This window comes from Fukomys damarensis, unplaced genomic scaffold (assembly GCF_012274545.1).
Source record: "Fukomys damarensis isolate Sample0158 unplaced genomic scaffold, DMR_v1.0_HiC HiC_scaffold_34, whole genome shotgun sequence".
Taxonomy (NCBI): domain Eukaryota; kingdom Metazoa; phylum Chordata; class Mammalia; order Rodentia; family Bathyergidae; genus Fukomys; species Fukomys damarensis.
The window spans coordinates 9128116-9142399 of NW_022900946.1; the positions used below are offsets into that span (position 1 = coordinate 9128116).

The 14284-nt window shown below is 43.3% G+C and overlaps 2 protein-coding genes across 3 annotated transcripts in view; both read right to left on the reverse strand.

The window, feature by feature from the left end:
* Positions 1 to 814: 814 nt before the first annotated feature.
* Rps15a (ribosomal protein S15a) lies at positions 815 to 5834 on the reverse strand. Its single transcript, XM_010610762.2, has 5 exons — positions 5748 to 5834; positions 4429 to 4566; positions 3847 to 3926; positions 1924 to 2009; positions 815 to 944 (listed from the first exon to the last, which is right to left on the reverse strand). The coding sequence occupies exons 2-5, from the start codon at positions 4559 to 4561 to the stop codon at positions 851 to 853; spliced, it is 393 nt and encodes a 130-aa protein (XP_010609064.1). The 5' UTR covers positions 4562 to 4566; positions 5748 to 5834; the 3' UTR covers positions 815 to 850.
* Positions 5835 to 10838: 5004 nt separating this feature from the next.
* Arl6ip1 (ADP ribosylation factor like GTPase 6 interacting protein 1) overlaps positions 10839 to 14284 on the reverse strand; it is a 9874-nt gene continuing 6428 nt past the window's right edge. For both annotated transcript variants that reach the window (XM_010610761.3, XM_010610760.2), the window contains exons 5-6: positions 13602 to 13686; positions 10839 to 11678 (exon numbers count right to left, since the gene is read on the reverse strand). In XM_010610761.3, the coding sequence (XP_010609063.1) occupies positions 11560 to 11678; positions 13602 to 13686 (204 nt within the window). In that variant the 3' untranslated portion in view covers positions 10839 to 11559. The remainder of the gene's footprint in view (positions 11679 to 13601; positions 13687 to 14284) is intronic.

Genomic DNA, 14284 nt, shown 5'->3' on the forward strand with positions numbered 1-14284 from the left:
CGAGGTTTCTCACTGGCCAGGCCCACAGCCCCATTTGCATCAAGTCTACTGTCCAATCCCAAGATGTGTGGTACAGTTAAATTAGAGACCTCAAACTTATTACAAAGAATATAAAATTCCATTTTATACTAATTACACACTGAAACCGAACATCTGACAGGTGAAGTATTATCATCAACCCCAATGCTTCTATTGCAGAGAACGCAGCCCTGGCCTACTACCTGAGAGGCTACCACACGCTCTGTAGTGACTGAGCTCTTTATAAGAACTTCCCAGGTGACACAGTGAGGCTAACAAAACTGACCCAGTCCCAGGAATGTACTTCACACCCTTTACCCTTGCAATTCCCCAAGAGTTCCAAGTATGAAGTTCTTGTGGCCCAAGGAAATCGAGTTGATGAAAGTGAGGACCCACACACCCCATCTTGTGACTGACAATGCTTGCGTAACCACTCTTATGAATAGAGGCACTGACAGACCACCTGCTTACTGCGTGATGCATCTGCAAACTGCAGACTAGCTACGTGTGCTTACACAGTAAGGGTCGTAACTGTATTTTCAGCACTATTTACAATAGCGCATGAAATGTGCTGCCAAGCTACACAGCAAAGGACCAGCCCTTCCAGCGTGTAACTAAGACTCCAGAACAGGAACTCAAGCCAGACACAATCATCCAGGGCCAGAAACCTTGCCTCAGGTGATGGACTTGCTCACAGCAGATCAACAGCATTCACCAAGTAACACGACAGCTGTGCATCCCCTGACACACCTCCTATGGCTATAAAGGCTCAAAACGATCGAGTGGAAGCACCAGAGTCCATTGAGGCATTTTATTTGTATGGTTTACATCCCTAGAAAAAGAATCCCAGGATTTTCCCTCCTGTGTGTTTTCGTCTTGCTTCTTCGTGATCCATGATGCCAGCTGAGGTTGTCAATACAATGAAACTACGGAGTAGAAAAAAAAACACGCTGGTGAGTTTCACAGTTCAACATTAGATTGCCTTCTGCTTCCGGAAAATACTACCCTCATACTAAGCTTCCTGTGAGGGACACAGGCACTGGCGCTACCCTACCTGAGCTGGTAGATTACCTGGGTCGGCCTTGTAGACAGTTCCTAGAATCAAAAGACCCAATCCAAAGCCACCAGCCACACACAGCCCTGCCCTCTGCTGACTGAGACCCCGAATATTATGCTTAACTGAAAACAAAGGCAGGGAACGCCTTTGGCTTCCAAGTGGTCAAACAAGGATTTGAACACAGGAGGGACTTTCAATCTCAGTTTCCCCACAACCTGCAAATCAGAAGGGATTCGGGCCACACCGGGAACACACACAGTGTGAACTACACTGCCAGCAGTGAGCAGACACGAAAGCAGACAAAACTCTGCCAATCCCAAAGCTCTCACGTCTCTCACACCTGAAGCCTAACACAGGACATGTGGCAAGTACCTGACCTAATTATTAAAGCCATCCTAGTTGAGACCAGATGAGCGCTATGCAAGGGGAAAAAAAAACAAACAAACAAAAAAAAACGCAGAGGTACCTCTCTTCACAAATTTACATTTGTTTTACGATTTAAGGGGAGATGCCAAGTTTGTCACCCAATGCAGAATTTGTGAACAGAAGCAAAACTGCTGAACAATCGACTTATTTTGCTAAGTGTTCATGAAATGAGCTGCCACTGTAATAAGAAAACAAAACCTCACCCAAGGTTAAATAAAACTCACCACCAGCAATTCTTAGCATTAACTTTTTTTTTTTGGTTTTGGTTTTTGCTTTTTGAGACAGGGTCTCACTATGTAGGTAAGACTGACCTGGACTCAGTGACCCTCCTGCCTCAGCCTCCCCAACACTTTGGGATTACAGGGATGCGTCACCATGCCCAGCTAGCATTAAAATTTTTTAATCGAGGAAAGCCAACTCACCCAAACTGACGGGATGGAAGCAGATTATTCTGCCATTTTTCCAGGTCTTTCAGTTGCACATCAAACCTGGGGCTGATCACTCCACACTTCAAAAAAAAAAACAAAAAATTAAAAATTTCACTTTATCAGTTAACAGAAAAACTAAGCAAAACAAGACAGCATTTGTAACTACTGACATCATACAAACCACCCAATAACCTATTCTGTGTACCATCTAATAAAAATAAAAATATGACTGGCTGGGGATTTAGCTTGTGGTTCTGCCATCTGCCTGGCAAGCCACAAGGTCGCCAGTTCGATCCCCGGTACAAAATAAAAAAGACTATGATTATGTCAGTCAACAAGAAAACAAAGCCATGATAAAGTGAAAGAAAGAGGAGTCAGGGCAAATATAGGGCAGGGCTAGATCACTACCTAGCATTCATCGCCATGGGCTGGAGAGCTGGCCATCAATGCCCAGACCAAGAAGCTGTGACCAAGGCAGGACGACAGCCCAAGTTTTAACACCCACAAAGCAAGACCACTCCAAGAGCACTACACTCATCACTCAATTGCATGGCAATACCAAAGCAATGAATGTTCAAACACCCACCAAGGGGAGGCCATCTTGCACATGTGCTCTGCTATTAATGGCACACAAAAATTGGGCTGGGGTGCAATACAGCAGTGTAACGGCCCTAGCCCCAACCCTGGAGGAGAGAGGCACTGAACTGCCCCTTACCCTGTTTGGTTTTTCTCTTCATTTCTGTTATTGGGGATTACTAAATTCAAGAGTGTTCCATCCTGAGTTACAGCCCCAGTTCTGCAATGCTCCTGCCTCAGACTCCCAAAATGTTGGATTACAGGTATGAACCGTCATGCCTGGCTCCAGGGAAATCTTAAGAGAAGGGTGTGATCAGGCCAGAATTTTAATAAATCTGTAACACCATCTACCCCCTGAACTCAGCTGCCACATTCCCAGGCTAAGGGTAGGCCCACCTGTTACTTAAAGGAGACAGGTATTCTCTTGTGAAAGGGAGAAGTTGAAAGAAATTGAAAATAACCTTACTAGCCACCTGCTGCCACTAAACATGACTTAGGCAACTCACTTTCTGGTCTGTCTTCACCCTATCCACGCTGGACTAGGTGTCAAAATCAAAATATTTTAATAGTGAGCACCTCTCAGAAACATACATGGTGGCGCATGCCTGTAAACCTAGCACTTGGGAGGCCAAGGCAAGAGGATCACCCAAGTTTGAGGTCAACCTGAACTGCACATCAACTATTCCAATGCTCCCTCCCCAAAATACCCCAACAAAAAAATACCATGCTGATGTTCTCCTGCTTTGTGTCATTTCAAATTAAACACTCAGTGAACACGGTATTTTAATTGTGCCAATACTTTTATCTAGAGGTCCACGGCACGTTTTGTCCCCAAGAAAAGCAGGTCTGCATTTTCTAACAGATTGATTTGGTACGATATACTACATTCAGAGGATCTAGGAGGACACACGACTACTCTGGGAACCACTCCGAGAGACTTTGTTACCAAACTGAAAAGCAGTCTAAGACCTCAAAAGCACAGGAAGCCGTAATACTGGCACTTAACCTCATAATCAACATCAAAAGCACACATCACTGATAGAGAATAAGTTACTGAGTAGCTACCTTAGTGGCCTTGAGGCACCCAAGCTCAAGGCACTGAAGTAGATGGTGTGAGATCCTAGCCTCAAAAGTTAATTATCATCACTGTTTGTTTCAGCCAACACCTCCCTTTCAGACAGCACATACTCCCAACTGACAAAAATCCAGAATCAACAACCTTGGTGAATAAACAAACTGAAATTTGGTATAAAATACGCAGTGCGCCACTACTCAGAATTTACAAAGACAACAACAATGTTAGAGAATTAAGGCTCTGAAAGATATAAAACCAAACCTTACCTTGTTTAACCTGCCTGTGAGGTTCACAACAATTTTTCCAGCCCTGTGATCATCAATGATTTCAAATTCTCCAATGTAACCTACAAAACAGAACTATGTCAAATTAAAAACACACATTGAGACCTGAACCACTATGCTCTAGCATTCTCGCTCTTGCCTACTAGACTTTTCTCCCCGACATCATCTCCAGCGTATGACAGTTGCTCTGTATTAGAACTAATTTTCACAACCACGTATTATATATAATTTTGGGAACACTACCTAAAACAAACCAACCCCTAATACTGAATGGTATTACTCTCCCCTTACCCCATCATCACTTGCAACCCAAAAGGTTAGTCTGTGTCAAAGACACAGATCACTAGATCTTGAGTAGCCCAGGAGCCAGCCCTGCCTTGTTAGGACTCGCATAATTTAGCAACCAGACAAGCTTATTTTCAACAAACCTATCCTATTTAGTGGTCGTTAGCATTACTCCCCAAGTACGACTGAGACTGACATTTTGCTCCCCCAATTAGTTTCTACAAAACTGATTCCTTAAAAAGTCTGGCATCAAGGCATAAGACACAGGAACACACTTACCATGCTTCATCATCACAGTTAGAAACCGCACGATGACTTTGGAGCACGGCCTAATAAGAACCTGGCGTTTGCCTCTTTTTTCGGCATTGTTGATGCTCTTGAGAGCATCAGCCAGGACATTCATGCGCACCATTATGGCTGTTCAGGGAAGACAAAGCAGGTTTTATTGGCATTGTCAACTGTAGCGAACATCCAATCATTCCTACGATTCCTAATGTAAACCTTCCTCTCTATTCCCACCTTAAAGAGTCTTCGGGACAAATATTCCCCACATCCAAAAAATCCTTGGATTACTATTTACTATGTTTGTAGAATTACAGGTAATCAGGAAATGTCAGATACTAAACTCATTCATTGTGTGATCATGCAGCACAGGAATGCTGGAGTTAAGATACAGGGGAAAAATCCATTTGACATAAACCTCAAAATTGGCAGCAATTGTCCGCTACGCAAACGAAGATACCAGCTATAGCCAGTTACTGAGAACAGAAGTTAGAAATCATCAGCGTTTCCCTCGTTTAAAGTCATTAACATCCGCATTCTTAATTTTCAAGTCAATTCACTTTCAACCTTATTCTAATATCTTTAAGATGCTATTTTACTTTCACCTAACTAAAGTAAAACGTCCCTCTCCGCGCAATCTCAAAAAGTCCAACAATACGCGTCTCAGATTCGCAAACTACATGCACTCTCCGTGCCACCCTACTGGATTCTTCCAACGACCGTGAACTGAGAGCACTCAATTTTAAAAGCACCAATAAGAACCAATGACAAAACATGTTAGAAGCGCCACAGAGCCAACCTACTTCCTTAAGTTCAACAAAACACCTGAGGGGAAACCAGGATACCCAGAAGTTAGGTGAGTTCCCGGCAAAACGCCAACCCAGGTAGGGTGAGATTTTCCGGGATGGGTGGCCTGGGACTCCCAAACTCCTAGCGCGACCTCAGCAACAAGAAGGTAGCTTACACGACCCATCCCAGCAACCGTCCCAAATGGGGCCAGAGTCCAGACGCTACCTCAGCCGCTAACGGGAGTTCCAGGCAGCGTGGGCCGAGGCAGGGCTGCAGCCTCCGCGGGCTGTCGGAAGCACCAGTTCCCACCAGCGCTGCGGCCTGCATCCCTAGAGCCAGGATCCCCTGGCAGAGCGTGGGTTGCCCGGACATCGTTCTCTTTTAAGCTTGCCCAAGCGCCCGCAAAGCCAGGACTCTCCGCACAGTAGGGTCCCCGCATCCTCGCAGGGACCCGAAACCTAGCCTCAGAATGTGAGATGGCGCTGATAGCCAACGGATGAAATAGGAGCCCTCAGAAAGTTACTTACCGGCAAGGAAAGATGGCGGAAAGAGGACGGGAGGGCCGAGCGCACGGAGTTATGGGAAATAGGCGGGCTATCGCGAGATCTTCAAAGTAACGGGAGAAAAAAACCATACAAACAAAATGACTGGCTAGTGGAAGTTCGCGGACGTAGGGGCGGAGCCTGCTCAGGAATTGGTAGTTGAGAGCCGAAGGAATCAACCCAAATCCTAGAGAGACTTACCTTTTGACAATCTGTAAAAATACAAAATCGAGGCCGGGGATTTAGCTCAGTGGTTCTTGCGTCTTCCTTGCAGGTGCAAGGTTCCGAGTTCGCTCCCAGGTACTAAGAGAACAACAACACATTCGACAAGAAGGTCTTGAAGTCTGCTTATTTTTATTGCAGTAAAAACTCATTCACCATTTAGAATGGATTGTGATACTTGTGTGTTTATAGTGTCTCTGAAAGGACCCGCAATAATCGGTCTATGCCTCTAGGCGGCGTTTGGAGCTGAGACGGAAACGTCCTTTCATTTTCAGTGCCCAGTAGTGGGGCGTGAGCCTACCGAGCGCTGCGCTGAACTGCATCCCTACCTCATTTTATTATTTTATTTTGAGACATAATAGCCCAGGCTGGGCTCCAGCTTGCGAGCCCCTGGAGTAGCTGGGATTCGGGTTTGCAATGCTCACGGTCTCACAGACATTTTTGGCGTTTCCGAGGTGTATATACAGAGTCCGCAAAAATAAATAAATAAATAAAATGTATATACCACTTAAGGAAAAGAAAAACAGTTGCTTTTTCAACAGATGGTGTTACCCTCGCATGGGGAACCCCAGAGGATGTCATACATCGCAGAAAACTAACCATACTGCCGGCCCTTATAGAAGAAACCGAAAATGCATATGCAGCAACCTCAATCCCAGTTTGCCATATTAATAAATGTCTGGACGCTAATGAGCATCACTTTGAGCACCTCTTGTAGAGGCCGTAGGGAACTTGTGTTAATCTCATGGGGTCTCAATAAATTTAGCATTACAATATTTATACAAGTTTTTCTTTTCCCGAAGTGTGTATACATCTTTTGGTGGACTGTATTTTCCAAAGTGGTTAATAATGTTTTTGTTTTTTTGTGTTTGGTACTGAGGATCAAACTCAGGACCTTGCACTTGTGAGGCAGGCAGCGGAACCACTGAGCTAAATCCCTGGCCCTAAAAATGATTTTAAATTGGTAATATCTCTTCAAATCTCGACAAGTCTTTAAAGTATTGATTGAGGATCCAAATGGTTTTTTCCCACTTCCAGAACACACCTTTTGGAAGAAAACCACAAACGTTTCAAAATAAACAGGATTCTGAGCCTGTGGCTTTTGTACACTTTTGTGCACCCAGATAAGAACTAATGTACCTTAGTCATTTCTCATCTCCGAACTTTACCCAGGTGTAGACTGGGGGTACTAATCCTTGCCTCTTAAAGGTTCTTGCCACAGTCAGATGTGGTAATAGTGCAAAGGGCTTGTACAAGGTTCGCTGCATACATAGTAGGTGGGCACCTTTTTTTTTTTTTTTTTTTTTTTGGCCAGGGAAAAAGTACAGAGTTGGGTACAGCCTGGGGCCCAGGATCTGATCACCTACGGAGGCAGTGACTTCTGCCTCTGCCCTCTATGGAACTGTGTGACCAGCTGAGGCAAATTACCTCATCTCTGAAATATCTGCAATAGCCTCCTTACCACACTGTTTGCACCCTCCACCCCACTTTACCCTATTCTTGTCTTTTCCCCGCAAAGCAACCAGTAGGACTTAAATCCCCGGCCCCAGTAGGACTTTTTAAAACTGAAGTCGGATGATGCACTCTCCAAGGGCTTCCCCAGTAAAATCTTTTCTTAGGCAAGCTGATGTGCACACCTCCCTCCTGGCACAAGCACATCAGGCCTCATCCTCACCAACCTACCCTGGCTTGCTATCTTGTGTGAATGTGTGTGTGTGTGTGTGTGTGTGTGTGTGTGTCCGTATGGTACTAGACATTGAACCCTGAACCTCCAGCATGTTAGGCAACTGCCCTACCACTGTACTGCGCTACATACTCGGCCCTCTTTTTGAATTTTATTAAATTGCCCAGGGTGCCGTAGAATTTGTGGTCCTCCTGCCTCAGCCTCCCAAGTAACTGGAATTACAGATGTGTGCCATTGCCACTGCGTCTGCTACCCCTGGCTTGCTTCCCTTCAGATACTCGAAGGATGCTCCACCTCAGACTCAGCGCTCACTTTTCCCTCTCACTTGAGCACCCTCTCCCCAACTTCACCAGGAGGCTTGCTCCTTGGCTCTCAACGCATTCAGCCACCCACACTACACAGGTAGCCCAGGCTGGCCTCGAACTCCCAGCAGTCCTGCCTAAGCCTCCCAAGCGCTGGGATTATAGACGTGTGCTACCACGCCTGGCCAACCGCTGGCTTTTTAAAGGAAAATTTTTCTTGACATACTGGCTCCCTATCCAGTAACAACCCATTCTGTTACTAGAAACATGCAGTTCATTTTACTGGGGGCCTTAGCAGGAGGTAGGGAGTTGGCAGAACAAAAGCACTTTCCTTCAAGAGCCTTACCATAAATAGAAAAATAATAAATGTTAACTCTTTATACCCTGGATTAATTCATCTAATAAATACCATGTCTGCCAGGTATGGTGCCAGGTACTAAGGAGACAGAACTATTGGTTCCTGCCCTAAAGAGGTTCAGATTGCAGCAGAGATGACAAACCAGCAGCACGAAGGGCTGTGGGGATGCAGAGGTCACCTGGGAAGCTGCTAAAGCTTTCCCAGAAAGTGCTACTGGATTCGAGCTTCTTCTAACTCAGCAGCCCTCGCAACAAATGCAGGCTGAGATCTCTGCTATGATCCCCATGTCACAAATAAGAAAACCACATTCTATCTTAAATTGACCAAACTTCAAATTTTTATTTAAAAAGTTCAAAGCAAATAAAAAAAAAAAAAGTTACTTAAGATACTACATTACTTTGTGGGGATTTGGATCTAAAGCTGCCTAATCCGCAAGTGGGTGAATGGGACAGTAGATAAGTCTAGGTTTGTGGCAGCTCCACTCTGAAAACAGGGTGGAGAGATGGAGCAGAGACCTCTGCAAAAAGTACCCCAGCAGTCAGTGGGTTTTGTTGTAGGCATACTAGAACAGCTGTCTTCAAACAGGACTGATTGTGAATTGAGTAAAAATAAACGGTGGGCCGGGGATTTAGCCTCTTAGTGGTGCCACCGCCTGCCTTCCAAGTGCAAGGTCCCGAGTTCAATCCCTGGTAAAAAAAAAAGTCCCTGATAAAAAAAAAAGAAAATGGTAACATATTAACTTTTAGCATTCAATTATCTCTTAAAAAGTTCCACATCCTGCAGGGTGGAGGGAATCTCATCAGTCCAGTCAAGAGCAGAGAATAAAAAATCCCCACCCCAATCTGATTTCCCTTGGCACAACTCATTCCAAAAGGTCTCTCCTCCTACATGAACCGTGGGGTGATGGACCTTCTGCCCTGCTAAAGGTAGTCAGGGCTCACCTTGAAAACGGACTTGCTGCGGCCACAGCTGACACCAGGGCAGCCCCTCCTGGAGCCTGGCTGTGAAGGAGCCAAGCCGGCCTGGGAAGGGAGCCAGCCCGGTGAGGCTGACGCAAGCAGTGACCGCAGCTGCAGTGACAGAGCAGCACTTCGGAAACATCGGGCGATCGTGCTGGTAACCGAGAGAGTCTTTTGCTGGACATCACCAGACCCCCAGGAGGCTCCAAAGAAGGACCCATACTCTTTGGGGTAGAGGACTCAGATTTTGGTAATTTGCTACCAGATCTCTTCCCAGGACCCACCATGAAGTACAACCAGTGACTTAAAACAGTTGGAGCTCTTAAAGTGCTTCAAAAAGACAGGTCGCCAGCCGTTATTTCCTGTGCACTCCTCCAGTACCAACCCCCAGAGCTCTCCCGGGGGACAGAGACACCCAGGTGGACGCCGGGGGGGCGCCCTCTCTCTTCTTCCATCCCACATCATGTGTACCCCTTCCTGCATTTCCTCTTGGACCTAGTGCCGAGCCTCAGTGTTTGCTGAATGAATACCTTTAACCTTTGGATTTCACTTTGCTCTTCAAGAGTACCTTAGAGATCTGTAATGTTCACACAGGGCAGTTGACTAACTGGCTTCATAAATTCAATCATGCAAACCTTAGATTGGCTAAGTTAAAAAGAAAGTGGAAAAAAAAAAAAAAGAAAAAAGAAAGTGAGACACTGAAGAGATTCCAGCTTTTATTTTTCCCCTTTCACACAAAACAAAGGAGAAATGATACAGGACTAAAACTGCCAAGGTAGTTAACTGGTAGAACACACATTCACAAAAAAAAAATCCAGATAAGACAGGCTTATTTACACTGAGGAAACACACGTAAAATTAAGGTAGCCATATGAAAATATTTTTTAAAAATTAAACATAAACTACAATGCGCACCACCATTTACAACAATATCAAAGGGAAGAAAACAAAACTCATTTAGGGACAGATATACCACAAGGTTTTACAGCATCAGTGCAATGAATTCACAGAACTATATTATAGCTAGTTAAGCAGTTTAAGAATTGTTCCCAAATAAGTCACATTTTTTGGCCCTCAAAGGTTCATTCTTACAGATGCCATCTATTCTAAGTTTCTAGCTACTAAGAGGGAAAGGATGATTATAAGAAGTTTTCCAAGGATTTACAGCATCTATGTGGGCCAGAGGCTTAGCTGTCATCACAAGCCTGCTCTCACCAACAGCCCTTGAGAAATACTGAGGAAAAAAGTCAAACGCCAGTGTAGTAGCTATGTCCAATGCAAAACCTATGTAAACCAAAATACAGCCAGTTTTGCTATAAAATGAGAAAGAATTGTAGGGCTTACCCTTGAAGGCTTTTTCTGATCTTAGAAATTAGTTATTTTATTGGCTACTGCAACGAATCTTGACTAAACATAGGAAGACTTTTGTCCTTTACTGGCTGGTATTGGAATAAAGGTCACAGACTTACATCTCAACCTACTGTATACGCTGTAAAAACCTGAAAAGTATGCTAAATATCCTACAATACAATCTTTTGGAAGTCTGCTATTAAAAAGCCTTTAAGGATTCACTGACCAAGTAGGGCAGGGGAAGAAGAGCTCTACACCTGTCTGATTCCCCATGTAAGACAAAGGATCAATACTGCCTAGAGATTACTGTTCTGCACAAGGGAGAAACCCACACATACTAGGGCACAGAATCAATTTCACTTTATTCCATAGAGATTCTTCTCCAATGGTAAAGAAACAGTGCAAGGAATGACTCCTAACTGGTCTCTTCATCAGGTGTGGTAAACTTGGTCTTTGTATTCACAGGGCCACACGGTTTTTTAAGCAGACTGTGGAAGCAGACAGTACAACCAGCTTCCTGGAGCCACAGAATACTACCTTCTATCTAGCTAAAGCAAACGTCAAGCCAAACTATTATCCAAAGTCACTGTTAACCGTACTAAAGAGTAAAGTTCACCACTGTATTATTTTAAAAGAAGTTGTCAAAAGTAAGAATTCAGTTAACCCCGGGTGAGAAAAATCAAAACAAGCCTTACTCACTAGTGAGTTGCCCAATTAAGGCCAACTGATGAGAATGTACCCAGCTACAATTAACACAAAGATACTATGCACAAAGCCTTACTGGCAAGTGAGAATTTCTACTAAGGGCAGAGTGAGGGAAAGCAAAGAGCTACTTCTGTAGCATTTCAGTATCCACACAGCACAGTAGAAACTATTCCCAGGGCAATGCCTATTCCATTAACCACCGAATAAAGCAGATGTATTATTCATTTTTCTTTTCTTTTTGTTTCAGAAGCTTGTTTATTTCTCTTTTGGCCATTCCAATGTACTTCGAAATGATTCCATGTTGGTTCAGTCCAGGAAGCAACAGTAAGAAAGTCACTTAAAATAAATAAACAAAATTAAGGAGAAAGCCCCTGAGCTACATGTCCAGCCCATCCTAGCCTTTTTTGAGACAGGGTTTTGCTAAACTGCTAAGCTGCCCAGGCAGGGCTCAAATTTACAATCCCTCTGTTTTAGTCTCTCAGGAGAAAACAATTAACTTCCTAAAGATTATCATTTTTTTTTTTTTTTTTTTGGTACCGGGGATCAAACTCAGGTCCTTGAGATTGCGAGGCAAGTGATGGAACCACTGAGCTAAATCCCCGGCCCAAGATTATCATTTTTTTGGTGTGTGGTACTGGGGGTCGGATTCAGGACCTTGTGTTTGTGAGGCAGGTGGTGACGCCACTGAGCTAAACCCCCAGCCCAAGATTATCACATTTTTTTGTTTGTTTGTTTTTTTGAGACAGGGTCTCACTATGTAGTTGAGACTGACCTGAAACTCACTGTGTAGCCCAGACTGGTATCAAACTCACAGCGATCCTCCTGCCTTAGCCTCCCGAGTGCTGGGATTACAGGCAAGATTATCACATTTTAAAGAAGGTAGATTCCTAGACTATTAGAACTCTAATGGGAGGATAATATAAATCTATTACAGTGGACCCTCAAGTTGAGTGGCCTGACATACGAACAACTTGGGTCATGACCAGAGTTTTAGTTTTAATTTATGACCAGAGTCTTGAGTTACAACTTGAATGCTGGCCATTTGTGCTTCTAGATGGTCTCAGATAACAGATTTAACACTTAAAGAATTCTGGAAGGTGCATTACAACATCCTTTCCTGGGTGGGGCTAACTGAGAAATCCTGGGCCAATGTCTCTCCCAGGACACTGAGATCTGCCTGTACACAGGAGAGAGACTTTGAAGGCTGCACAGAGGAGCCTGAGCCTTCAATTCACCAACATGAGCTACAACCAGCCCTCAAGAATGAAATACGTTCATAAGTCCAGAGTACACTGTATTTAAGTTTCTAATTATCCATCCCGATTTAGTCTGGAAACATGCTAGTGATCCAAAGCACTTGTATTTTCAAGCAAATTTCCCAATGAGAAATAATGGAAACTCAAGATGATTCACTCCACAACCCAAAAGTAATCACATGAAAATGATTACAATACTGTTAAAATAATACAAAATAATCAAGAAAAAATAAACAAATTAAGCTGCAGTTACCTTTGAAAACCTCTGTGGCTGGTGTGAGGGAGACGAGATAGAGCAGGGTTATTTTACTGTGTAGGATGACTTTCATATAACTAATGGAATCACTGCCCTTTGCTCCATGGAATCTTTTTCTTTTCATGAAACTTTAACAAGGAATCTATCCAATGTCACTTGCTTTTTTTGCCTCCTTTTCAGGATTTTGTAGAAATGTGACATTGCACCGTCACTGAACAGATTCATCATTTGCACTGCTACGGCCTTATTCAGGTGGTGTTTTCCCACAAAATTCTGCACTGTTTCCCACATTTTACACATTGCCCTGATTGCTCTTGAAGTGAGGGAATCCTCTGCTTTTTCTTCCTCCTTCTCTTCCATAACATCTTCCTGCCAGGACATGATCGCCCAGATTCACAGGGACTTGGGGGGAACCATTTGCTTAGTTGTGATTAAGTGATGTTAATTTGTTTATTTTTATTATTTTCTTGAAATACAAGTGCTTTGGATTACAAGCATGTTTCCAGAACAAATTATGCTCACAAACTAAGGTTTCACTGTACTATTCTGGCTATTACGGGATTTTATCTTTACTTGTTATATGATTATAAACTCCCTGAAAACAATGACCCGGAGTCTTGGTCACCTTCCTATACTCCCGAAATTCTTTGGTCAGTACATGCATTTTGGCAGATACTCACATATTTGCCTATGCTGTATTTAGATTTCACTGTCTAGGATGTGACTGTAGCTCTTCCACAGACTTACCTATCAGACAGGTGAGAAGCAGGTTATGGACTTGCTGTCCCACCCAAGCAACCGCAGCAAGAGAAATGATCATGGTCACGAAGTACTAGCAATGAAAACAACAAGAATGTATTAACTCCCAGAAACAGGCTGAGGAGTGTGACTGGAGGAGTTTGTTTCACCATTCCACAATCAGTGCATCTATCAAAACATCACATATACCATAAATACATATAACTTTATCAGTTTAAAGTTTGCTTCAAAGGTTAGAAAAAGAAATTTGGCTTTTCTCACTTTTCCTTAAAAGTAATTAGATTTCAAAATCTATATATTCTAAAAACCTACAGAAAACTACATTTGATCTACTTTATAGAGTCTAAATATATTTCCTCCTAGAATTAGTCTATAGATTAAATGCTTTATCAGATAAATTATACTATTTTTCCAGTTAATAACTTCATATAGTAATCTCATATGAAGCTAAAAGATAACAGATGTTTTCTGAGTGCATGTCTTTCAATTTTACTATAGTAAGAAAAAAAGCTCTGCTCTACTGGAATAAAAAATTAAATGCAAGCAGGGGATTTAGCTCCAGTGGCACCACGCCTGTCTCCCAAGCACAAGGTCTTGAGTTTGATCCTTGGTACCAAAAAAAAAAAATTAAATGCAAAATATAATTTTTCATGTTAAATGACAGTATCTTC